This window comes from Rhodamnia argentea, chromosome 10 (assembly GCF_020921035.1).
Source record: "Rhodamnia argentea isolate NSW1041297 chromosome 10, ASM2092103v1, whole genome shotgun sequence".
In the NCBI taxonomy this organism is placed as follows: Eukaryota; Viridiplantae; Streptophyta; class Magnoliopsida; order Myrtales; family Myrtaceae; genus Rhodamnia; species Rhodamnia argentea.
The window spans coordinates 13,769,758-13,795,623 of record NC_063159.1 but is presented as its reverse complement, the minus strand read 5'-3'; the positions used below and the strand labels follow the sequence as shown (position 1 = coordinate 13,795,623).

At 39.6% G+C, this 25,866-nt stretch overlaps 2 protein-coding genes across 7 annotated transcripts; one reads left to right on the top strand and one right to left on the bottom strand.

Moving 5' to 3' along the window:
* Window positions 1-14,351: 14,351 nt before the first annotated feature.
* Window positions 14,352-19,660, bottom strand: LOC115733250 (protein cornichon homolog 1). 2 transcript variants are annotated; one of them, XM_030663916.2, is made up of 5 exons: window positions 19,426-19,660; window positions 18,654-18,835; window positions 16,354-16,476; window positions 16,037-16,152; window positions 14,352-14,705 (listed from the first exon to the last, which is right to left on the bottom strand). In XM_030663916.2, the coding sequence occupies exons 1-4, from the start codon at window positions 19,498-19,500 to the stop codon at window positions 16,071-16,073; spliced, it is 462 nt and encodes a 153-aa protein (XP_030519776.1). In that variant the 5' UTR covers window positions 19,501-19,660; the 3' UTR covers window positions 14,352-14,705; window positions 16,037-16,070. The 2 variants fall into 2 exon arrangements, with proteins under 2 accessions (XP_030519776.1, XP_030519780.1); XM_030663920.2 differs by lacking the exon at window positions 16,037-16,152 and having other exon boundaries at window positions 19,426-19,655.
* A 2,588-nt stretch (window positions 19,661-22,248) lies between these two features.
* On the top strand, window positions 22,249-25,600 carry LOC115733395 (OVARIAN TUMOR DOMAIN-containing deubiquitinating enzyme 4). Of its 5 annotated transcripts, XM_048286129.1 has the most exons (8): window positions 22,249-22,500; window positions 22,622-22,685; window positions 23,331-23,930; window positions 24,056-24,177; window positions 24,479-24,519; window positions 24,595-24,689; window positions 25,080-25,280; window positions 25,422-25,600. In XM_048286129.1, the coding sequence occupies exons 2-7, from the start codon at window positions 22,661-22,663 to the stop codon at window positions 25,253-25,255; spliced, it is 1,059 nt and encodes a 352-aa protein (XP_048142086.1). In that variant the 5' UTR covers window positions 22,249-22,500; window positions 22,622-22,660; the 3' UTR covers window positions 25,256-25,280; window positions 25,422-25,600. The 5 variants fall into 5 exon arrangements, with proteins under 5 accessions (XP_048142086.1, XP_048142085.1, XP_048142088.1 ...); XM_048286128.1 differs by having other exon boundaries at window positions 25,080-25,600; XM_048286131.1 differs by lacking the exon at window positions 22,622-22,685 and having other exon boundaries at window positions 22,249-22,419; window positions 25,080-25,600.
* Window positions 25,601-25,866: the final 266 nt, after the last annotated feature.

The following is a 25,866-nucleotide window of genomic DNA, read 5'->3' as shown; positions in this document are numbered from 1 at the left end:
ATATCTACCCTAATTATTACGGGAGAGATTTGAGGAATGATCTCTCATAAAATTGATCATTTGGCCCTTCCCTACGGCTTCTTTGAGTCCCGTTTCCTTCTTCACTTCCACTTTTACATTTAGTGAGCTAAAATATATTCATTCATACATGCAATGACAAAGAATTTGAAACATTCCATCGCTTGTCAATTGTTCCGACGTGCTCTCGGCAGTCCAATGGGCATATGACGTCAAATCAATTTATTTTTTACATAGTTTAACAAAAAGGCGGTCCGATTTTGAATTTCTAAGTACGTCGCGTGATCATAACAAAGAAAAAAAGAATTACTGGTCGCGTTATTTCAAGGGTCGTAAGCTAAGCCGCGTTCATGAACAAAAAAAAAATAAAAATCAAAGGATGACTCTTCGGATTTTTAAGGTCAGCCCGTATATACGATGAGCTGAACATGATTCATCCACAGGGAAATATCATGTAAATATTTATATTTACTTTGACATGGTTAAACTGTCATTTCTCTTTTCTTTTCTTTTCTATATTGCATTTGAGGGAGAAAAATACTATCTCTAATGCAAAAAGACGTGTCTCTCATGAGAAGTTATAAAAGTATCTCTTGGTTTTTTGTGCATGGTCAAGAATTCACATTATCTCAGCCTTGATTTTGGAATGCATGGATCTCAATGATCTGCGTCTTCATAGCAATGTGGGAGTTAAAATTGCTGAAAACAACGTAAATCTATAACAATACAAGCCTAAAAAATTTGATTCGCTCGTTAAGTGTTTAGTTTAGATGCGATAAATCTCGTGTTTAAATCATAGTTTCTCCAACTCTAAATTATCTAAAGGGTCATGCCCACCATCCTTTGGGCGAAGCATAATGTCTCTTACATATTGAGCAAGTGCATAGATTTAAACAAAAACCATGCACCCCTGGAACTATTGTCTTGGATTATAGGTTAAGATACTATGAGTTATCCAATCTTTTTTGCATTTTTCTTGGGACATGACATTGTTAGGGCATTTTATAGGTTGGCATTACTGTTAAGTATAATTTAGTCTCCTAAACTCTTATCAAATGTGCAATTACACTCTCCAAATTATTTTGCAAAGAAAATATTGTTGCCAAGGATTTTCTGTCCATTGAAAACTTGACAAAGTTAGCAAAGTCTGTCAATCGTCTCTTTTATGCGAGTTTGAGGACCTAAGCAATCGAAAGTTTTAAGACTCAAATGCGCTATCAAAACAAGTTATAATTCGTACTAAAGAAATTATCCCAAATTTCAACTAAATGATAACCCTAAACTAAATGATAGATAAGAATAGCAAGAGTATCATAACTTTTGTGCGACGTTCACCTGAGTGTTATAACTATTTTTTTATGCTCACTTAAGTGTCGTCTTGAAGTAAAATCGATCATTTGAGTGTCATTTCCGGTAACTCTTCCTATGTGGATTTTTTTAATCTAATTTTTCACTCTGACGTGGATTTCATTACTATTATTTATTTGTTTATTAAAAAATAAAAAAGTTCAAAATTTTTTTAAAAAAATTGAATAAATGTCCAAGTTGAATTTCCAATGAGGCAAATTGCTAATGGCCCTTAAATGATCGATTTTTCAAATTTGTAACACTTAAGCGAGCGAAAAAAATTTATAGCACTCAAGTGAGCGATGTACAAAAATTATTGCACTCCTGCTATTCTTATCCCCAAAGCGGGGAGTCATCAACTAGCTTTCGTCCATAAGACTCGGCTCGCAAGTTTTTTTGGTCGGAAAAAAAGAAGAAGGAAAATTAAAACACACGGTTAGGACAAGTCATCCATGAGTGTGAAAAGTCAATAGATAGGATAAATTATCGAGTAAAATATGTATGTACCGACACGAAATAACAGATGTTTTTTTTTTTACATAAAAAAAAAAAGAAATCGAGTATTCACTAGCACGGAGGTTGAAGAAACAAACAAAAGGAGGAAGGTAGAGAGGGAGAGAGGTGGGCCGCGAATCACTGTCTTGGTCCCGACGGGGCGGGGACCGAGCACAAGCGGAGGCCCGACACGGTTTTTAATCGCAGAGGAGAGGATGACCCGTCCCTTTCTTGCATTTATATGATGCCGAGTTTGATCCCTTTGTTTTTCATCATTTTTTATTTTTATTTTTTTGAGAAAATTTTAAAATTAAGGACCCGAAGTGCTCTTATTTTGTCAAATAAGGGCGTCAAATGAACCTTATTTCGAATAAGGGCTTGAAGTGGATATTGTTTCGGATAAGGATCTGAAGTGGCCATATCGGTCTCCAAAAAATGGCCTCTCGCCAGTAGATTAGGGGGTATTTTTGTCATTTAATTTTTATTTATTTTATTTTTTATTTTATTTTCTTTTTTTGTATTGTAAAATTTAAAAATAAAAATAAAAATTACACAATAACTAAAAAAAAGAAGGAACACAGGCAGGAGATAGCCCTTCTGCTTGTGGACGCCGTCCCACCGCCGATGGGGTGGAGGCAATGGCCGTCGGGGTCGGGGTCATCGGCACCTTGATGGGGGCCAAGAATTCCACCGACAACAAAGTCGAGAGAGGGCCGCGGGTTCAGCCGAGGGCGGCAACCCTCGTCCCTAGTCAGCAAGGTCGCCAACCCCTGTTGAGGCACTGATGGCCGGTGGGGCGACAACCACAAGGCGCCCTCTAGCCTATATTTTCTTTTCTTTTTTGTTTTTGAACTTTTAGTTTTCTTATTTCTTAGTTTAATTTAACTAAAAATTAAGTTAAAATTATATTTTTATGAAAATGCCCTCCACGAGGTCGGGCATTTATTTGAGATAGTAATGACCACTCCATGTCCTTATTTAAAATAACGAGGGCACTTCAAACATTCATTTGAAACAATAACCACTTCAAGCTCTTATTTGAGAAAATAAAGACACTTCAAGTGCTTATTTAGAATTTTTCCTTATTTTTCCCACGTTCATTTTCACCACATTCCAGGTAAATGAATTTATGGTCCAATGTGATCATATACTATGATAGGTCTTAGATTTCTCGTATGAATTTATGATTCACGTCGAGATTCGGATGGTCCATGGAGATTCTAATATATCCATTCAATCGAATCGGTTCGCTTATCTAAACTTCATATGGAGTCCATGATCCATCTGACCGATCCGAACTCATGGCAAGCCCCTTGTACATTTCTGATTGGCTCAAGGCACGATATATGTGCAGTAACTCTTGTTTACATGGCGAAAAATGAATGAATTTCGAAAATACTTTTACAATAATCATCACTTGTATTGTTTTTAAAAAATAAATGGAACGAAAAATGAACTCAGCGTCCACGAAAGTATTTAGACATGAGTTATAATCGATAATGAAGACATATTTTAACGACTAATTATTTCAAGCAACGGAAGTGATCGTTTTTATAAAAAATATTTTGAAAAAATCATTCATTTTTTTTGCAAAATTAACGTAGCGGATTCATATCGTGAATGATACGATTGAGCCACCACAAATTGTCTAATACCCCCGGTTTAGGAGTTTATCTAGCTTCCACGGTGCATGAAGCTCGTGAATCCTTCTGATTTTCGCGAGCCAGGCTGGCTGTCCAATTAATTGAACGTTTACATTTTGGGCTAGTTCTAACACATCGTAGTTTGTGACAAGTGTCCCGAATTTTTTATGGACGAACCCAAGAATGCCTGTCTCTACAAAAGCAAAACCCCTTAGTCAATTAACATAATTTTTTTTTCTTATTGTTAACTGCAACAGGTGTCACTTGTTTTGTGGATGAATGGCGCCACATGCCGTCGCGATGACGTCAGCACCGCAGGTTGTCGTGCCGCCATCAACACGAGCCCGCTACTTCGCTATGTTTATCAACGTATAGAAATAGATTTATGTAAATGAAAACGTCATAACCATATATGTTAGTTACGTGAGATGACTCGCAGGCCAAAATGCAACGTTCCTAAAAGTCGTGATCCGAATTTCCGTCGTTAGTTAGTATTCCATGCAAAATTAATTCGGCTTGAGCTATTTGGGCTCCACCCAAAAAGTACATTGATTATCTGAGATCATTCGTTATCGGACAGTGAACTTTCTCATTCACACAGTGAAGGTCGACGTGTGTTCGGATTGAGTCATATGCTTGGCGTTCACGCAAGTGAATTGAGACGTTAATCCTTTATAAAATGCATGAATCTCTGGTAGTAATACGTGGAGAACTCTCGCACTTGCGTATTCACATGCACGCGTTAATATGTCGTCGACCAAAAATAGACTTATCTTGATAATCGGGGTGATTAGGCAATGACCTAATTGCGATTTTTAGCATCTTTGGGGACGTGTCCCTCCAATTTTTTTGGCCGATTGCCTGACGTGGGGACAAAGCCGCCCGACACGCGACATCGGACGGGGGGCTTCGGGGCCCTGATTACAACTGGCGAAGCATGACAGAGCATGGAGCCTTGATTAAGCAAAACGGAATGATGCAGAACAAACATGAAAAATCGATCGATCGATCTAATCAAAAAGCCCCCCGCGATTGATTTGATCGGGATGGACGGTCGTCGATAGGCTGTCGGAACCTTTTCTTCCCTCGATGTACGTCGATTGAGTGCCGGAACCTCTCGCCCGCAGGGGTGGGGCCCGCACTGCGATGCGAAAAGAGGGGACCGTTGGATGTCCCCCTCAGGCGTCACTCCGTGCGTCGGATTCTTGCTATGGGCCCAGGCCCGAGATCGAGGAGCCCCGGGCGTTTTAAGCCTTGGTTGGACCATAATCTCAGCATTGGCTCTCAATTAACCAAACTCTCAGTCATTTATCATGGCCAAAATTAGTTACCCGTCTCCTTTGACCGGAGGATTGAAAACTCACCGTGGGCACCCGGATTTTATGGGGTCCACGCGAGACTCGCATGAGCCGACGGGTCGCATCCGTCGGACTCGCACGAGCCCGCGCACATAGAAATGTCTCCTTTCTTAACGTGTTGATTACAACTCTAGGCACCTATTACTTAAGTAGCCATCGGCATCGATTGTCAACATCTCTATGTTTATAGCACTTATATAAACACATAATCATTTTAGTCTCGCGACTAAATATTTTTAGTGCATAGCAATTGTTTTTAGGCTCCATTTATTGCATGGGACATTTTTTTTTTCTGAGAAATATTTTACTCCTTTTCCGGCATTTGGATCATTTAAGAAAATAAGTCGACGAGCAATCTATTCTTAAATTTAGAAAAATGATTTCCTCTTTCAATAATAGGAACTCATATTTGAAATATATGACTAAATATTGGCATTTGGAGTAAAGAATTTGTGATTGGGCACAGGAACCCCAATGCCCGTTACTAGAGCCTTAGCAACGCAGCGGGCCCTAGTCCGCTAAGGCTTGGCTCGATTCCAACTAGGCCATACACGTGGCACCGTGGAGCCGGGCATAGGGACCAAGGCCTAGCCCTAGGTCCATCGAAGCCGAGCTAGGGTCTACAAAACCCGAACTCGGACCTCAATGTTCGCGCCCGGTTCCCGAGCCTCCCGTGCCCAAGTCACTAAAACCAAATAGGTCGGGTCTGTTCGGGAAAAAAAAATCGAGTTTTCTTTTCCAAACGACAACAAATATTTTTCAATTCATTTTGAAATTTTATTTAAATACCAGAAAATATCATCATTTTTTAGAAAATGATTTTTTTTTATTATAAAAATTTCATAAAGATGTCGATTCCTTTGCGAAACAAACGGAGGATTAAGTTATTGGCTCCCTCGTGAGTTTCCCCAGATTGGTGGGGTCTAGTTTGTTTAATTTTCTCTCACCTTATCTATATTGATGGTATTTTTGCCTTTTCTTTGCTCTTTTGAAGAAAGTACGACTTGGAAGTAGCGACAGCAAAGGCCAATCCACAGACACAATTTAATTTCAGCTTCCACCTTTGGGGACGGTCCTTTCTAAAGGGTACTTCCCTTGGTTACCTATGACCTTCCCTTTGGTCCTAAGGCACAAATACATACATACGTGCCACCACCCCACATTTTACGATGTCATTATTGTTGGCAATGATCGCTTGAGTTGCTTACAAAATAGAAGCAATAACAATCTTCGATCGGTCCATTGCGCTCGCTACAATGTTCTCGTGGCAAGAGATGAGGTCAAAAAATGTGTTGGAGTCAAGCTAATCGAATCTCATAACCACGTTGGACCTATGGCATTTAGATACGTGCCCTTCGAGTAATTTTTATGTAATAATATTTCGTAACTTTTCAATCCCAAACGAAAAATAATATGTGATAACCTATGGCATTTAGAAATATCAAATTAGCTAAAGTTAATTTATGACCATGCGCCCTATCCCTTTAAAACTTGTTGGACCGATTTATATTCACCGCCCCTCTAGTCAATTTTGACAACTAACGCGGATGGCTTTACGTAGCATGAATGAGACTAGCTTGAATATTTTTATATATGTATCTTAACTATTCAAACATGCAATTAGATTATAGCTTTTTTGATATTGTTGTTGATGGACATCGTTTGGAATCCAACCGGTTCTGTGGCTGGCAAAGACTTTACCTCTAACAAAATATAGGCCACGCGTCAATTATGCTGTTGCTTTCTTGAAAAAATAGGTAATACCACATATCAATTATAGGTGCACATGATAACACTTTTGGAAATAGATTTCTGCTCTAAGAAGTGCTTCGGAGCAGAAATTCGTTTGGTAATGTAACTTATGAAGCAAAAATCCGTTTGATAAAAATTTTCACTTCTAAAAGAAATTTTTAGTTCTAAAGTGAATTTCCACTTCTGAAGTTGTTTTTTTTCCCTAATTTGATAAGTTAAAAAAATAGCTTATCCAACTTAAGAAGTACTTCTTGTATCACCCTATTTTTATTATGCCCTCACTCTCTTTTTGATCATATCCACCTCCACCAACCTCCGCGCCGCGGACCGTCACCGGCCGTTGCCTATTGCCATCCTCCACCAACGCTCACAACCATTGCCAACCTCCAACCATTGCTTGCTCCCACCCATCGTAGACCTCCATCGGCCACCACTCACCGATCGTCCTCGATGGCCAACAAATTGACCTCCGAGAGCCACCGCTCGCGACGGCCGATAACCACCGACCTTCGCCGGCCGCGATCGCCACCAACCGCCGCCCCCTGTCACCAACCATCGACCACCGCACCGGCCGCCGCCGCCAAGTCGCCGTCTCCAACCGCTGGAGTAAAAAATAAATTAATAATTTTTATAATATTTTAATAATAAAAATTATTTTTAAAGAAAATTAAAAAGTTTAAAAATGAAGTAGAAATTTTTTGGTTGCCGTTAACAATTTTTCATAGAATATTTTATGTTAATAATATTTCAGAAGTAGAAATTTTCAATCGTTACCAAACGAACTTCTTCGATGAGAAATAACTTATGGAGTGGAAGTAGAAAAATCAACTTCTGCTTTTAAAGAGAAGTAGAAAAATCAAATTATAGCTAGAAGTTAATTTATGAAGTATAAGTGTTACCATGCGCGCCCTATGTGCCCTTTAAAACTTGTTGGACCGATTTATATTCATGGTGAGTTGGGATTGCTCTCTCCCCCTTACCTTATCTTCTTGTATTTATTTTCTATTTGTCCGTTTATTTTTATTTTTGAATTTTGTCCATTTTGAATGTTGGGGACTATGCCCCGCGATAGATAGACTGCTAAAATGTTGCTAAAAATTGAATACGTGCCTGATTGTACCGTAACTGGCCTTTGTTTCTTACTGCAAACTCTCGCCAATAGCGCGATGTACCGAACACGTCGAGTCATTGTCGATCGCGATCGATCTCTCGAGACCTTCTAATGGTTATCGGCACAAATCATTAGGAAAGGAACCGAACCGGAGTCTAATGTACATGTACAAGATGGCGAAAGGGGACGGGCTCGTATGCCGTCCCGCTTGTTAAGAATATCTTCCAAAGCTCGCGCGGGAAAGCAATTTGTTTTGTAGTCCCCATTTAAGTGAAAAGCCGTAGCTTTAGGGAAGACTGAACAAGTTTCGTGAATTGTCCCGACTGACAAAGATCCACGAGTGGTTGCCATCATGCATGATTTTAGTTGATAAGATTAGCCAAACCAAAACTAATTAATAATCAAGCGAAAAAAAAAAAAAACAAGTGGAATAAGTAAAAGATAAAACCTCACAAACTTTTTGTATTAAAAATCTCAAATGTGACAATATGGAATTTTACCCAATCTTTCCGTCAGAGATTTCATCTGATGATTTTTCAGCCAAAAAAACGAGAGCGTCCATGTAGGCTGGTTTGAACGGTTCTAGTTGATGAAACTTTAACAGATAATAAATGTGTCACATATGCACAAATTTAAAAATTTTAATGTTACAGAAAAAGTTCAGGATAAATATGTCGCATAAGATATAGTTTAGAGATTTTTTTTTTTTTTTGGTTGTTGGTTTTGCACTAAATAAAATTATGTTGACCGTGGTGGCGACACCTTCTTCTCCGATCAGTCAGCACGCGACAGCAACCTCGAACTTCGTGTAGTCAGACGACTGGGGGGGAATTGATAGCGTGGTCCTGATGTTACAATAACCTATTTTTAGTACGAAAAATTCAGACTTATCGCTTATTATTTTATTTTATTTTTCTTTTCGGCACTATAAAAAAAAGTATTCGATTTCGATGATGTGTCGTGTCAAGGGCGAGAGGGTGCGACACGTGTCGGGTGGTGATTTCGGGCATTGTTTTCCGTGTGGTGGGCCCCACCCTCGCTCCTACTTTTTTTTTTTTTTGGGTGGGGGGGCCGTTCAATTATTAAAGTTGGGTGAGCGGGGATATTTATTCTCGTCTGAGGAAATTTGTTGATGAAATTCTTCATGTAGCTCAATGATGCATTGCATTATAAATGGCGTCGGGGCCCTACGGATTTTCTGGATCGGAATCAGAGTCACGGATCCCTCTTCCCACCGACCGAAAGTGGATCAGCCGAAATTAATGCTATAGATTTTAAGACTTTTAATGTAAGAAAATCGGACCGAGAACCCCGTCACATCGTTTACGAGAAAGGTATCAAAAATTACTCAACCTTCTAATGTTACGGATTTAGTTATGAGCCTTTTTTATATGAGTATCAATTAAGTCCATTCAACAAATTTTAATCGAAAATTGCTAATGTGAATATCGATCGTCTTACGTGGTATGGAAGGTCTTGATATAATAAGGTACTTTTAATAATATTTTTTTTTTGGCTCTATTTTTCTTTACTGTTTCTTTTTTTCTTGTGGGTTGGTAAGAGCCGTCGGCGGACCCTCACCGACCGTGGGCAATGGCTCGTAGGGCCCATTGCCCAGACCCAGTGAGGGCATTGTGGCCCTCACTTGTTTCCAGTGAGGACCGAGGGCTATGGTCGGAGAGGGTCGGTTGGCGGCCCTTGTTGGGCCTTGGCCATTGAACAAAAAAAGAATAGAAAAGAAAAAAATGGGATTTAAAAGAAAAACAAAAAACTATTAAAACATTATTATAATGACATTGAAATCATGAGTGGCCCGGTTTGAAACCACCGGACCTTTCGCGAATTTAGGAATCATCCGACACTCCGCCACCGATTCCGTGCATCGGCAGTACTTCTCCGGCTCAAAACAAAGGGATTAAGACATTTACTCCGGGAAGGAGTAGGGGCGGGGCAATGTGGATTGGACGAATAAAATAACAGACAATTCTAGTAACAAAAAAATAAAAACGAGAAAAAAGACGCACAAAATTGACAATCTCTGTTTTTTTTGTGAAGATCGAGTGGTTTTAATATATATATTTAATGATGGCCTTGATCGTTTGAAAAAAATTATTTAACGGAAAATATTTTCGTAATCAACGTTAATTTGTGTCTAAATATTTGCATAGATAATGAAATATTTTTAGTTCATTCATTTTTGTAAGCGATATTTGAACATATATAATGAGGGAAATTTTTTTAAATGAGGGCATATTTGTACTTTACGTATCCTCATTTTCTTAAATAAGGACCACCTTAAGTTGACATGTTTCAAATAAGATGATCAACGGTATTTTTATCATTTACTTTTTTATTTGTTTTCTTATTTTTTCTTATTTGTCACTCGGCCAAGGCTGTGACCCTTGCCTAGCCCTCTCCGGTGGCCAACCATCGCTTGAGACCGGCCACAAGCGAAAAGGGAGAGAACAAAAATAAATAAAAAGAATTAAAAATAACGAAAATGTCCTTAATCGACTAGAAGATTTGGCTTGCCGAATAGACTAGGCCCTTCTTTGAGACTGATACGACCACTTCACGCACGCCATGCCTTATTTGAAATTTTCTCCAAAACGAGCAATCCATGCAAGAGAGAAAGTTATCATCTCGCTGGATCTTTTTTTTTTTTTTTTCTTGCGTGGTCAGGCAGGATCTCCTTTGACCTCCAAAGAAACATGATAAAATAAGGGTAAAAAGAAAATAATGAAATACATATTGGGGCTTCCCTCGATCCAATCGGACTATTATAGAAACATGTGTGTCTGTGTGTGTGTTTTTTTTTGGTCGGTTGAAACATGTGTTTAATTAGTAGAGTTATTAGCGAATAAGGAAAAACATTATCTGGACGGATAAAGAGATTAATCTTAAAACGACATCGATTAACTATAATTGCTATAAAATAAGCTCATATGTTGTTTTTGTTAGCTTTTTTTTAAAGGATAAAAAACAATTTGAAAGAAGAGAGAGTCTGATCTTGAAACCACAAATAAATGAAAAGAAAAGAAAAGTAGATTTACTTAACTCCTCGACTGAACCCAAATCCAAATCCAAATCCGAACTCGAATGAGCCCGAACCTCAAAATGATTTTTCTCGAAATCAAGAGAGCAGACGGGGGTACGTCCACGTCAGCGGGCTTTTGCCCCGTGCTTCCCACGTGACAGTGGGCCAATGGCCCATCCGTGATTCACTTTTGCGGATTTAATTTCTTCAATTTTTTTCGAGTTTTTGTTTTATCACAAACTTCCATCTCCTTTCTCAGTATTTCAAAAAAAAAAAAAAAAACAACAACAACAACAACCCGACACAACGCAAAAAGAGACGAGCTTAACAAGAAAACATGCGATTCGATAAAATACTTTTATCTTAATTTCTCAATTCGGTAAGAATAATGCAAGCAAGGCGCTTTTTTCGCATGTTTATTTACTATGAAATCTCGCGTGTTTACGATGTTATCGGCCTTAACATGTACAACACACCCGAACGTAGTTTCAGTTTATAACGACATTCGGCCATGAATGTGTGGTGCCTCCGGCGCCACCAAGGATCGACCGGCGTAGCGGAACGGGACGCGTCCGGGAGATAATTCATCGGAGTTTCGACGAAGACGGAAAAAAAAAGGAAAGCGGGTCCCGCGACCCCCCGGAGCTTCGTGGGCCCACATGAGGCCCAAGTTGTGGGTGGGGTGGGGGTGTGGCTTGCACAGTCCCCGAAAGTCAAAATGCGGGCCCGTGAGTGAACGAAAACGAAAGAAGAAAAGAAAAATAATAAAGGATCGTAAAGTCGAGGAACTCCTGCTCTGCTCTTCGCTAAATTAAACGAGGGGGAAAACGCCATGGATGGACCAGACGCTGCTGTCGCTCCTTCAGTCCCGAGCCCCGCAAGATCTTTCGTTATTAACCCCCCCACCCCACCATTATTGTTGCTATCACTCTGCTTTTACAGAGCTACTTTAAACTTCTCGATCGCTTTCCATTTGCAGGCGAATAATTTCTCTGCAGCTCGACGCCTGCATTCCTCTTTCGAAAAACTCCCATCTCTGTCGCCTCAGTACCCACCGTTCTTCTCGAACTTCCCACTTCAAGAGGGCGTGGCCAATCTGTCGCGGAAGCTACTTCTAGCTAAGATAGAGAGAGCAAAAGTTCCATCGCTCCCCGCCATAGCATCTAACCAGACGTTTATTTATTTTGGGGAAATTTTTGGGGGGGGTTTATTGTGTTAACTGGCATTCCTCCGAACAGCAAGAGACAGATGAAATTGATAGCGGGGATGTTTTGATGATGATGCTCGCCAGCTTTCCTTACAGAGATCAGCCACGAGGCGCAGAAACAAAAGGAGAGAAGGGGATTGGCTGGCGGAATCGGACGGCTCTGCGACCCGCTGGACCCAGATCGCCTAAGAATGATAATAATGATAATGAGGAAAACCCCCGGGTGGAGGAGCCCAACAGAGGCGCGAACATGATGTGACTGGCCCGGCCCGATACCGGGCCCACATGCTCCGGGAAAGTAGCGCAGGAGGACGGAGGACAGAGGTCGGGTCACGTCGGCGACCCGAAAACCGCCCGACATGTCGCCAGAGGGTGTCTCGGGACCCAGCTTAAGGGGGAGGTGGGCCCGGGGAAAATCAAGCGGTGGAGGTTGATGGGCCACGTGTAGGGGGGGTTGGTTCTTGTGTTTTTTTTTTTTTTGGGTTGGGGAGGGGGCGGGGAGAGAGGTGGACCCACCCTAGAACTAAATTATTGGGTGTCTTTCTTCTTTGGGAAATTACATTTTTTGTCCTTGTCCTTTTGGGGATTTCGATCTTTTGGCCCTTATATTTTGTTTGGTTACAATTGTAGGCCTCGTATTATTCTCCTGCGACAATATAAGTCCCTTCGTGGTTCAAAATTCACCCGAAATTGCCGGGTTGGCTACTGACACGTATCGCGCATTTATATTACGAACGTCTTAACAGCGAATTACATTTTTTGTCCTCGTGCTTCTAGCAAGAAATCTCGTACTTTGGTGGTGACGTAATTACTCCTTATTCATCACTTTTCCATCCGAAATCTTATGAAAATGTCAAGCTACCGCCAATTAATTAGTGATTCCAACGTTTGCAAGCGTGACCAATCCCACCGATAGATGGATCTAGGGTTACTTACTTGAAAAACGAATAACTTTTGGGTATTCCAACCACAACTTCAACTCTAACTGATATAAGTAATATTTTATACAGTTTGTGGGAGTTCTTCCGTTTCGAAGACATCAAAGGCTCATGGACGAAAAGTGTAATTTATTTCGGCGGCTTGTACATGTAAAGGGGAAAATTAACAAAAAAAAATAAAATTTAAACATAGTGCAATTATACCAATTCAATTCTAAACTATTTTTCTGTCAATTTCAATTTTAAATCTTTTGACAATTGTACCGATTTAGTCAATCTAGCCAAATTTAACCTGCCGGCAAGCGACATAATATTTTCATATTTTTATGAATTTTTTCTTTCTTTCTTTCCTTTCTCTTTTTCTTCTTCCTCCAATTGACGACCAGCCAGATCAACCAAAGACGATGGTTGGCAAGGATCAGGTGAAGGTCGCTCTTGTCGGGCAAAGTCCAACCTCATCTTGGCCGGGCAAGGCCGAGCCTCATAATGGCTAGACAAGACTCCCCTCGCCGTGGCAACACGAGGTTGAGCCTTGCCAACCAAGATCTAGGGAGGCTTGGCCTCGCACGGCCACGATGGGGTTGAACTTGCCGGCCAATGAAAGACTAAGAAGAGAGAAGGAAAAAGACAAAAAAATAAAAGGAAAATTAAAATATTAAAAATTTAGAATTCAAAAATTATTAAAATATTAAGTCATCTGGTTGATGTCCACATAACACCGACCGATCAAAGTTGACCGAAAGAATTAAATTAGCACAATTGCCAAAAAGATATGAATGAATCGGCAAAAAAAAAAAATTTAAAATTAAATTGACCCAATTACAATAGGTTAATGAGTTTTTAGTCATTTCTCTCATGTAAAGTGCAACATATCAGTTAGACACTGTTGTTTCATCGATTTCCAGAATATTTTCCACAGATAGACTTAAATTGTCAACTAAGAATACTAATTTTTTTTGGTTAGAACTAAGAATACTATGAGGAATCGAACAAAGCACAGAGACCAAAAATGAAATTCTCGAAACTATAGGGACCAAAAAGTGTAATTTCTCTCAATTCTTTTGTTAAGAGAAGAGAAAGGCAAAGGTACTGTCAACCTGCCCTCAGTATGTCAGGCTCTGCCAGCTGTCGTAGGGAGAGAGAGAGAGAGAGAGAGAGAGAGAGAGAGGGAGGGAGGGAGGGGAAGGGACTGGGCCCCACCTTTTATGCCCCCTTGGTCGTTTTCTTGCAAGGCGAAAATGAAAGGTACTGAAAGTAACGCTCTTGAAACAGCAGATATCGTTCGACCAAAAAACAAACAGCAGATAAACATCAGTAAGGAGAGATATCGAACAATGTACGACACTGTAGTTAAGTAGTCTGAGGCTCTCTCAGCCATCACTCGCCGAAGCTCAGCCCGTGCTTCTCACGCTCAGAGAGAAGCGCCAAAACATGCTGGCAGTGATAGGTTCCCAACTCCCACAGCCAGCTACAAATGCACAAATTTCTCATCCGGCCTTTGTAGCAACATCCAAATGGTGCTTAAAAGCAACCCAAGATTCTTATAAACTATTCCACAGTACCATCAGAGTGCAATTCAGGTCTGAGCGTGTCGATGGTAGCTCGCCAATCAAGATAAAAAAAAGCCACTCTAACCAATGATACTAGCCTAAACCAGCCGACTCTTAACACAATTCTGTTTGATGTATGACGCCATTTGCAATGCGTGGCACTATTATACTTCCCCCAGCTGCATTTATCAAAATGAATGCAAGGCGTCTTCGTCATCGACAAAAGATTCAAAAATAGACAACACAAGCCTGCAATTGCAACCACTTATAGGATAAGGATAGAGAGAACACACCACCACAAGGAGCAAATCTAAAATTGTGAATTGAACAGCGTAGCATAAAGAATTAAAGCAGAAACAAGAGAGATTAACAAAATACCCGTGGATTACCCAGAAATAAAACTGCGGACCCCATACACATTTGCCTGGAATACTTTGACAATGCTACACAACTACACAAGCGCACACTGCAGAGAGAAGAGTGGGGGAGTCCCGAGTGGTGCCCAAAAAATGGAACCGGGATAACAAGATCAGAAGCTACCCCTGGACACTCGATTCCTTTGGAGATTACAGATATACGCTTTCTCTGACACTATTGAAGCTCAATAAGGAATACTACTAAAAGGTTGGGGTCAATTTGCCTTGTACCACTTCAACTCTGGAGGTATTCATACATTTAATCAAAAACCTTTATAAAGGCGACATTCTACTTACTAACCTGAAAAATAAAAATTTGGTTCGGCGCTGTTTCATTTAGACAATCCAATTCTCAATGGTGTCAAGGGGCAAAATGCGACAAAATCAGTAGTTTAAGGTGACACTTAAAGCAAGCGAATAGTTCATGGGGCCGAGCTAACCAATTTCCCTTAAATCATATGCTGAAGGAGCCTCATCATACACTGAAGAAAGGAGTATTTTAGTTTAATAAAAAAAAAAAACCTCAAACAGTAGCCTGGTAAAAAGTGCAAGTTTTTAGAATTAGGGAGCTAAGTTATTGGAGATAAAGAGAATTTCGCAAGGACTCCACTTCACTTTGGATTTGAGAGCATGCTGTTTGGAAAGGGCTGTATGGGAAACTGTTAGGGAACATCGTTAAAACAAATCAAATGCCGCACAGCTTGCTCTAATGAATATGGATAAATCCACCTTAAGCTAGCAATATTTGAAAGACAAGCCAATAATACCAAGTGAAACTACCATAAAACTTCTGTCCTGCCCCAAATAACCGTGCTATTTGCACCTTGAAAAACCAGAAGGAACAAGTGCAAAAAGCTGACAACTATTTTCCTTGTTGAGTTTGTAGGAGTACACCAGGCAAAATACCAGCAAATCATTGGATGCATGAAATGTTAGGAGAGGAAATCTGGCACCAAGAAAGCATTTTGCATGTCTACAACTGTTTATAGTGAGAAGGTGTAATTCAAGGAAAAAACAACGCACGGAAAGTCAAAACTGAATTGTTGGAAGAATCTTTCTCAACCGCTCTACGTGTGCCGACTTGTTCTCCTTCAGTGCAATCCATTAAGAAGATTCATCCAAAGAACCTCAGCCAACCACAGGACTGGAGAAGTTTAAACTAACCTTCTTAAATGAGAAAAACTGAAGCAAATAATTTCTAGAACTCCAGGAACGATGAGCGAATATCTAAATCTCCAAACTGGGGACCTCGAAATAACAAATGGCCAGCACGAATAAATCTACAGCCAAAGGACCAATGAGAAACTTCTATCAGTGGTGCTATAGACAAGTGTCTAGCAACATTTCATGTGTGCGTGCACCATTGTTAGCAAGCACTTGGGTGCAAAGTCTAACTCCCTAGAAAAGATATGCTTAGCTACGCTCAAAGTACTTCACAATAAATTGGAATCTTAATTACAGTCAGGGAAATGGGTACAAACCTGAATATAACCATGAGAAAGAGAACAGATAATAAACCAAGCTTCACCATCCGATATTTTTTCTCGGCTGCAAGAACTCTAAATACTTCAGTCACATCAATTAGATGCCGCTGTTTTATATACCTATATAACAGAAGGAACCATTAAGGAGATAATGCCACAGACATAAATAGATATTCTTCCTTTTGTAAGTAGCAGACATAAACAAATGTGGGTAGATATTACAGCTATTCACTAAAAAATTACCACAACCGGATCATATTTTGAGATCTATCATTTAACTTCTCCTTTTCTCAGTGTTACCACTTTTTCATTCATTGAGCCAAAAAATCCCCCTTTTCATCTAGTGTTCAAGCAAAACAGTAGATTTGTCTCTCGACCTCCACGGACTGCTATACAACAATTTCAACAAATATTCTCATGGGAACACAGAAATGCAGGAAATAAAAAAGTTTCATGCGAGAGAAACACATAGTCAATAAATGTTTAGACACATTAGTGCACGGATTAAAAAAACATAGGCACAATATGTGATAAATATGTCCATACACATTGATCTTTCGATCAATCCCTCCTTTTTCTCCATCTAAATGCACCATTATTTTGCTAGCATAGGGCATGTTACATCGCTACATAAGCTGTCTTTTTAAATTTAGTCTCGTGAAATAAATGATGAGGTCGTCAGGTTGTTCATTTACCAAAACAACAGGACAAATTGATTGTTTTGGCCCCGTTCAGAGCCAAGACCAACCAAAATGCTGTATGTCACGAGTACTGATTGCAAAGAGAGTATCTGTCCATCGAAGATTGTTACTCCAGAACAATTTGAGGTTTGACTGAAAGGTTCAACTAACAAGCTTTCATGAAGCAAGAAAACTTCAATTGTTTTGTTGATGCGATTGAAGTATTAGTGATGATTGGAATAAATTCACCATATCTCAGAATGCAACACTTCAAAACTCCAGGTCAAGTTTTCTCACAGAAAATGAAGGAAGACCAAGTGCATAGTGAAACAAAAGCTACACGGGTTTTGGAGGGGAGATGAAGAAGATTAGAAGTTGTTATTTAAGAAAAAGGGTCGAGATCATCTTTTGCCTGTACCCTGGCATTAAACAGGCCATTAAGTCCCTTTGTCATTAGCATTCTTCATTCAGTTGACATCATCTTTCATGAACCCTAAAATATCTTGTCTCTGGTCTAACTTCAACTCAACTCCATGTTTGCCCCATTTTTGTTCTTTTTGTTATCTTTAACTTCTTTGACTATGTCAATTGGTATCAGAGCCCCTTGTTAGGGTTTTTCCCTACATCAGGTACTCACTCAGATTTTGATTTTTTGATGTATGATGTCATTAACTGAATGAATGGTGTTTTCGAGGCCAAAAGGGAGTGCATTAGAAGAGTAAGAAGGATTGACCAGATGTAAATAGATCTACAGCAATCCTACTGCTACTGTTCACACTGTTGCTAATATGTCTATTCAGACCAGGGGTAACAGAGATAGACTTTGACTTCGGGTGGGAAGAATTGCTCCCGTCCTAACCCCAATGCTCTCGTACTGATTCGGGACAAATTCAGGTTTTGCTATTGCTTCTACATAAACGATGCCTTAAGTATACTCATATCTGAATTCAGTGCAGGAAGAATCCGAAATTACGTTAGAGCAAGATTGACAATATAAAGTTGAGCCTTGCAAGTAGGAGTTCGCTATAGGCCTCACATAACCAACAGCAGCAAGTACTGCCCAACTATTCAATTAGAGTCGTAACCCTCAGGAAGTAACAAAAGTGATCACCTTTCTTTCTAGAATGTAATAGAGAACAAGGACATTTCCAAACTGCACAGAGGGTTTCAACCGACCAAATGGTATTCTGCCAAGCATTTGACTCTCATTTGAGTTATCAAAGCACGTGTTTAATTGAATACCTTTTCGGGCAGCATATACACATTATCTAAGGGGCAGGCCTCTACAAAAGCTTCTAAAACAGTATTGGTTTTGAGATATTTGACTTCCAACTGATGCGGTTATATAAATAAAAATATATCCTTTTGCCAAATAGATAGGTTTGTTTCCTTTCACAAATATAATTCCCCATCTCTTCAATGAGAAATGGGAGATTCAGGGTTCTTAAAGCTCTAAAGGCTCCTAAAATTTCTTTAGAAATGTTCAAAACCGAAAAAGCATAATGGGCTCGTTGAAAGTACAGAGTGCATCAACAGCATGACAACATAGGAACATAACACTACTGAAGTTCGTTTGAAAGGAAAGTGAAGGAAAGGTTGAGATAAAACGATACTTACAGCATTACGTGATAACAAGTAACAGGGACTGAAACTAGAAACATGAACCAATGTCCAGTCATCAGTAGAAGCACGCTGAGAACTCCTTGTAAGATAAAATCAGGTAGGATCAATCCATTGATCCGAGAAGCTGCTTCATACATGTTGATGTAGTCTGCCTCCAGATCCGATAATAACAGGATCTATAAAATATTCAGACAGCAAAAGAGTTACCATTCTGAGGGTTTATGCAATTTTGTGGGTCTTCAGCAACATGATAAAGTCAGATGTATACCGAAGACTTCACAAGCTCATGCGCAAGCAAGCCCGGGGGCAAAAAAATCAAACGAACAAAACAAAAGAGGAAGCACTAATGACTATAATCTCTCGATATCCATGAGCTACTGGAGAAATAGCTTCATGTGAAATAGTCTGACGGGCTTGCAAAAGAACCAATCGCCAAAAATAGCATCGAAGCTACATATTTGGCGTCACGTTTTCAAGGAAACCATCACTGTGCTCTAATCCCTGAACAAGTTTAAACCGAACAAAATTTAGCAGCGCGACCTACTCCAGCGACCAATTGAACTCTCAGACGTCTATAAATCAGTAGACGCTAGGTTTCTAGGTGATCCCTCCTACTCTGGTTCGCCCAGGTCGCGACCTCAACTGGTGAACCGAGACGAGAGAAAATAAACCTAAGCAGTGTCGTCAGCAACGAAACGAAGTTACGAAGCAGCATCCATCGAACCGCGCGAAGCGACAACTCGTCGAAGCAATGCCGGTTCAGTACCTGATAGAAGGTGGACGCGAAGAGAGCAATGTTGATGACGAGGAAGGTAATGGCGAGAATCAGAGGCCACGCCATGCTTCTGCGAGGCCGAGATGGGAATCGAACTCGAGTTCGAAATCTGGGGAGACGATGGCGAGCGGATGAAGAAGCTTTTGGGCTCTCTCAAAAGCAAAACGATAGCAGGAGCTTTTCCCTCTCGCAACAGCTGCGACCATTATAAGGGACTGACGTTAGGGGGCAATTTTTACCTTCGATTTTGATGCCACCGATTTGTTCGACTGAAAATAGATGATTGACAAAATTTCAAATTAAGTGTCCTGAATTTTCTTATTTTCTCAAATAAAGTTGTAAAATTAATATTATTTCAAATAAAAATCTAAAATACCTCCATTATTTCAAACAAAACCCAGGCCAAGAGTATTTTCGTCATTTACATTTTTAATTTTTCTTTTTATTTTCTTTCTTTCTTTCTTTTTCCCTTTGTTTTTTCATTTCAAGAAAGGGAAGGGCCACCGCTACACTCGACCACCGACGAGATCCGGGCATTCTCGCCAAGGGGAGGCAAGCCCTTACCTGATCTATTGAGGTTGCCCTCTTCGGCTAGAGGCGAGGCTCACCTTGCCTAGGCAAAATTGTCGAGGGCGGCCTTACTTGGGCTCATTTGGGCGAGGGCTTGCCCGATCTAATGAGGGATGCCCTTGTCGGCCATGGGCGAAGCCCTCACCTCCCCACCCACAAATAGGTAGGTGGCTATTGCCTAAGATCGACCATTGGCAAAAAGGAGGTTAACAAAATGAAAGAAAACAAAAGGAAAAAGTTAGAAAATTTAAATGACGAAAATACCTTTGGCCATGCTCTTGTTTGAAAAAATGAGAGTGCTTCAAACCCTTATTTGATAAAATGAAGGCATTTTAGATCCTTATTTGAAATTTTTCCTAAATGATTTAAAGAATATTTTTTTTAAAACGATTATTTGTATTGATTATAAAAATAAATAAATGAAAATTTATTTTTATCATTCATGAAATATTTAGTTCTATATTACTATGGACCGTTAAATAAATTTCATTAACTAATTATTTCAAAGGGTACAAACGATCATTTTTAGAAAAATATTTTCTGAATCGTTTATTTTCCTTGTACTCGATTATTTAAATGTAATATTTTGGATAAATGGAGTCCGAAATCCATGAGCCTAATATTCTAAAAAAACCTCAAATTTTAGATTTGGCTCCAATTCTATAATAAACATTTTTTTCGTAAATTACTCCAACTTTAAGTCTAGTCCCTTTGACAAAAAAAAAAAGCCCAGTCCCAATTTTACTATGAAATTTTTTTATCTCATAAAAAAATAAAAAAAAACTTTTACTTGAGTCCCAAATTTATCCTTGTCAACTCTCCCGCCAAAATTCTCTTGACAATCAAGAGATGAAGTACTCTTGAGCACGAGTTATTCGAATGTACTTGAGCTGAATGTCTTGAGCATGAGCTCTTTGACGCGAGAGATGAAAAACTCTCGATCATGAGGGATTGAAAACTAAGCACAAAATCGAGGACTTGCGAGTAGCATGGAAAGAAGACTCGAGAGAGATTAAGAGCAATTGAAAAAAGCCAACCATAATTATTATAGTTTTTACTCAAATTTCAAATTCAATAAGTCATTGTTTGGGCTTGAAAATTCATCTCCAAAAGAGTTCTTGGATATAAAGTGGGGACGTGAAAATGCTACAGTGCTAAAGTCTGATTTTGATGGAGTGTTAATGAAGGCAGATATGATACTCAAGTAAAAGTAGGTTGCTTGTTTGCGAGAAAAAAAGTAAATTGCAGTAGAATTGGAATTATACCTAAAGTATGGGTTTTTATAAATATTATGACAAAATTGGGCCTAAATCAAAAGTTAAGGGTTTTTATAAGACCAAAAAAAAGAATAGAATTGATACCGTAGCTAAAGTTGAAAATTTTAAGCCATGATCCATGGATATCACATCAGGAGTATGGCACTCGAAGTGATGTTTGTTAACCATGGAAGCCACGCAATGCACTTGACTAGGATATTCCAAGCTTGTCATTTGATTAAAATTTAATCGATCTTTGATTTCTCAAGCTAGCTCAATCGAAACCGATCAGATCGGACTCCATTATGAAAAGATTTAAATTAAAATTAGAGCAATCTCGAATCGGTTGAAGCTGGAAACAAAGCCGGAGCTTGAACTACAACATAATCGAATGAATTTCGTCAAAGACATGGTAGTATGTATACAGAAATTGTTGAAGAGTGCTCATTGGGCCCTTATTAAGCTTTTTCATTAAAGGTGTTTGAAACTTTTAGAATTTACTGTACGAAACAAATGACTTCTTAAAGATGTGTAAATTCATCCATTTTAAAAATATCTTGAAAAGTACTATTCCGATTTAAAATAATTTAATTAGTACCCCATTTATTATCGTGATCCGAGGCCGCTCGAGTTTAGTATTCTAAAGTTTAAGCAATAACTACTCTAACTTAGTTTACCAATGTGTACTTGCTAACGAGGGGCTTCATTTATTTAGCGAAAAATAAATAATTTAGAAAATATTTTTCAAAAAATTATCGTCTGTATCGATTTTCTAAAATGAATGAACGAATAATTTTATAATTATTTAAGAACATGTTTAGATGTAAAATTTTATCAATAATAAAAAATTTCTCGATTGATTAATTAATTCGAGCGAAAAAAAAATTTGTTTTTAATAATATTTTAAATTTGTTTATGTTTCGCGATAGCATTTATAATACAATGGCAATTGTCTAATTGTCGAGAGCCAAACGACAGTGCGTTTTTGGAACGGCGAGAAGACTAGAACACCGTCGAAGCCCATATGACCACCTACCTACTTAGCTTCACCGTCACTGGGTGGGATGATGCTTCCGCAGCACATTTGGACGCTCTCGTAACAATCCCTCGTCGCGCATCGGTGTCTTACTAATCAGCTCGATCGCAAGAAGCTTTTCGGGTTCTAATTCCTTGCTTCAGATCTTATCAAGAATCAGTTCCTTTAACCAACGCCGACTTTTTGTCTTTCTTCAAATGCAGAGTAAATGCCCTGTTTTCCTCATTTGGGTTTTTCTCATATTCTTTTTGCTGCTTGAGGCGGTGTTGTGGGATGACTTGATTTGGTTCCCGTTTGACTGTTTGCATCGTCTGCTTCTTCGTAGCTTGTTCTGGTGATTTTGGGTTATTGACTTCTTCTGTGTATGGGAATTTTGAGCTTCAATGGAGGTACGGTTCTCTGATGATCTGCTGTCAAATGCCTGCAGCAATGCTCTGTTAAGGGAAAGAAGAATGTGTTGTGGATTATGGATCGACCCCCATAAGTGCTCTTAATTCGAAAACTGAACATTTGGGGAACTGTTAGAAATCTTATCGAGGCTATAGTTGGCTCATGACCTTATGGAAGCTCTGGTTGTACTTGTATTAGCTATGTAGATATAGATTGATTGTGCATGCTAGGCTTTTTGGTTAGATTGGCTTAGGATTTTTCTCTGGTGACTATGGTGGAATTAGTGTAAGGGAGGTGAGGCTTGTGCATTGTTATTTCCTGTAAAATTTGTAAGTCACATTGTCTCCAGAATACGTTCAAATGAGCTACTTTTTCGAAATAAGCAGCTAGTGCTAATTTTTGTTCATTTATTATGTGTGACTGGAGCAGTTTTTGGGAGACCTGATGGATTCCTAGTAGGTATGTGTGGTTCACACTTTCATGGGTTGACAGCCGCGATAAATAGAGTTACATGGTTTAAATGTTCAACAACAGCTACAGCTGTAATTATCAGTCATGTTTTGTACTGTGTAGCTTGGTACACGAGATTACAATAGTTGGAGATTCATCCAATTTTAAAGGTTTGTATTCTGCTTGTGTGACAGGCAATGCCAAGATGATTGCTTGCTCCTCTTTGAGAACTTGTCCAAAGCATGTTTTGCGCTTAAGTCGTCGCCTTTGTGGACAAATGGGGAGGAGTATTTGTGACATGACGCCTTCCTGTGCATGCTTTCATGTGTTTTCTGGGTATTCCAGGCCAAAGTATATTCATCTGAATGGATCTGAAGTGCCAAACTCTGTAACTACTACTGGCTTTAAAGAGAGCCAAGGTGGATGTTTTGGATCCTGCATCTCCAAGCATGGGCGAGTCATGCGGTCTTTAGTGATTGGAGATTCAGTTGGTGGTACAATTCCTCAAAAAGGACACTTTTCAATATCAACAGTATGTGACGGTATCAATGCCAAACTATTGTTTACAGAGCAAGGGATGCCTAGGAAAGTTAGATATAGTGTGCGCCGTTTTTCTTGGCCTCGAGGGCATGCCTCTGCTGGTTTGCTTCTTGGGCTATTGGTTTGTTATTCAAGTTTGGAACCAGTGCATGCTGAAGCAGCCAATGATAATGGGAAAGAGGGAAATTGCAAGGACTTGTCATGTGCAAAACTTTCGCATGGGAAGAAGGTCTATTCTGATTACTCTGTCACTGGTGAGGCTACTCTGCAGTCATGCTGTTCTTCTTAGTTCTGAGTTCCATATTGAAGATGCTTTTTCCTCTTGAATTCCCCGTAAATACTTGTATAAGATAGCAGATGCCAACTTCATGCTTTGCAGGCATACCTGGAGATGGCAGATGTTTATTTCGTTCTGTTGCTCATGGGGCCTGTCTTCGGTCCGGAAGACCAGCTCCGAGCGAGAGCCTTCAGAGAGAACTTGCGGATGAATTACGGGGTTTAGTGGGTCTTTAGCTCCTCTCCCTATGGTTCAAAGTTTCTTTTACTAAAAAATTCTTACGAATCAGCATTGTTAATTTTGAAAATCACTATTTGGATTTCAACTCATTACTAGTGCAGTTTTGTGATTGATTGTCTTGTTATCTTTCTGGAGAAAGGAAATTCAGTGATTTAAGCTAACCTTCTCTTGAATGCATCTTGCTTGGGATGACACATCCAAGATGATACCTCTGCCAGTGTTCTGTGAGCTGAAATCACGTGTATCTTGAAGTTCTAGTGATGAATAGTCTGCTTTCCTTTTCAGGTTGCTGATGAGTTCATCAAAAGACGGGAAGAGACAGAATGGTCATCTATCCAAGTTTCCGAATTTCTCTAATATTTTTGCTGGAGTTGTATCTGATGAAGTCATGTTGTGCACAGGTTTGTTGAAGGTGATTTTGATACGTATGTCTCGCAAATGAGGAAGCCACATGTATGGGGAGGTGAGCCTGAATTGCTCATGGCATCTCATGTTCTTCGGTCTGTCACTCTCTCTCTCTCTCTCATATACACAAACGCATTTTTGTGGCTTGTGAATGATGTATGCTTGTGTTCCAAATGCACGCTTGCTTGCTTGCCTGATACAGATGATAACTTTCTTGTAATGCCCATTGCCCATCAATTTATTTGGGTCCATGTGGACAGGCAGAACACCCGTTTTCGCGCGAGGCGATCTTTTGCTGCTTGATGTCTTTTTTTCCATTCCTTTTGGCTGACATGCTGGTATTCATTGGATTGTCATGCTACTAATATTTGGTATTTTACTTTAAAAAACATGTTTTTTAAGGGAGCTGAGTTTGATAGACTTGTTAATATCGGTAATCTCATAGTGTTATCTGAGTTATAAGTTGTTGATTTTGGTAATTTCAGGATGCCTATCACGGTATACATGTACGATAAGGATGCAGGAGGCCTTATATCAATAGCCGAGTATGGCCAAGAATACGACAAAGAGAATCCCATAAGAGTTCTGTACCATGGTTCTGGCCATTATGATACTTTGCTAATTCCTGGCAAGAAGGATGTGAAGTCGGGACTTTAACTATTGAACTATCAGCACAATGAAGGTACTCATCTACTTAAAGGTTTTATCTGAACGACTAGATTCCTTGAGAAAGCGAGCTCCACAATCTCATTCATTGTTGTCTTACTCAATGGGAAAAATAGAAAGAGCTGAGCATTAATCTCTGTGAACTTTTGTACGTTAGGAATGTACTATTTATTTGAGGAGGATGGCGGCCATGGCTGTCGAAGCAAATAACGTTTGAGTATACCATATGGTGATAGTCTACACCGAACATTAGCTAGTTTGGATATCATCGATCTAGGAGAGGCTTTGCGTGAACTTTCGGGCCGGATAAACAAAAAGATTCGCACTCTTTTCCTGTTATGCAAGACGATTCTTGTTTCCGATGGGAGTGTGCGTGTAAGCGGGAAATTTCTGTAATAGCGCGAGCAAGTTGGCACGGATGACCGAAGGCGTGATTGCCCAAAATCCAGAAGGAGTATTTGGTTTTGTGGGTATGGGAGTGTTTCAAAAGTGTCCCATTCTCTCTCTGTAGGAGCAAAGTGTCCCATATTATTTGCCATCAAACCGGATGTGTCTTTTGGCGATTCTGCTCCATATAGTTGTTTTGTTGCCCTCCAGACTAT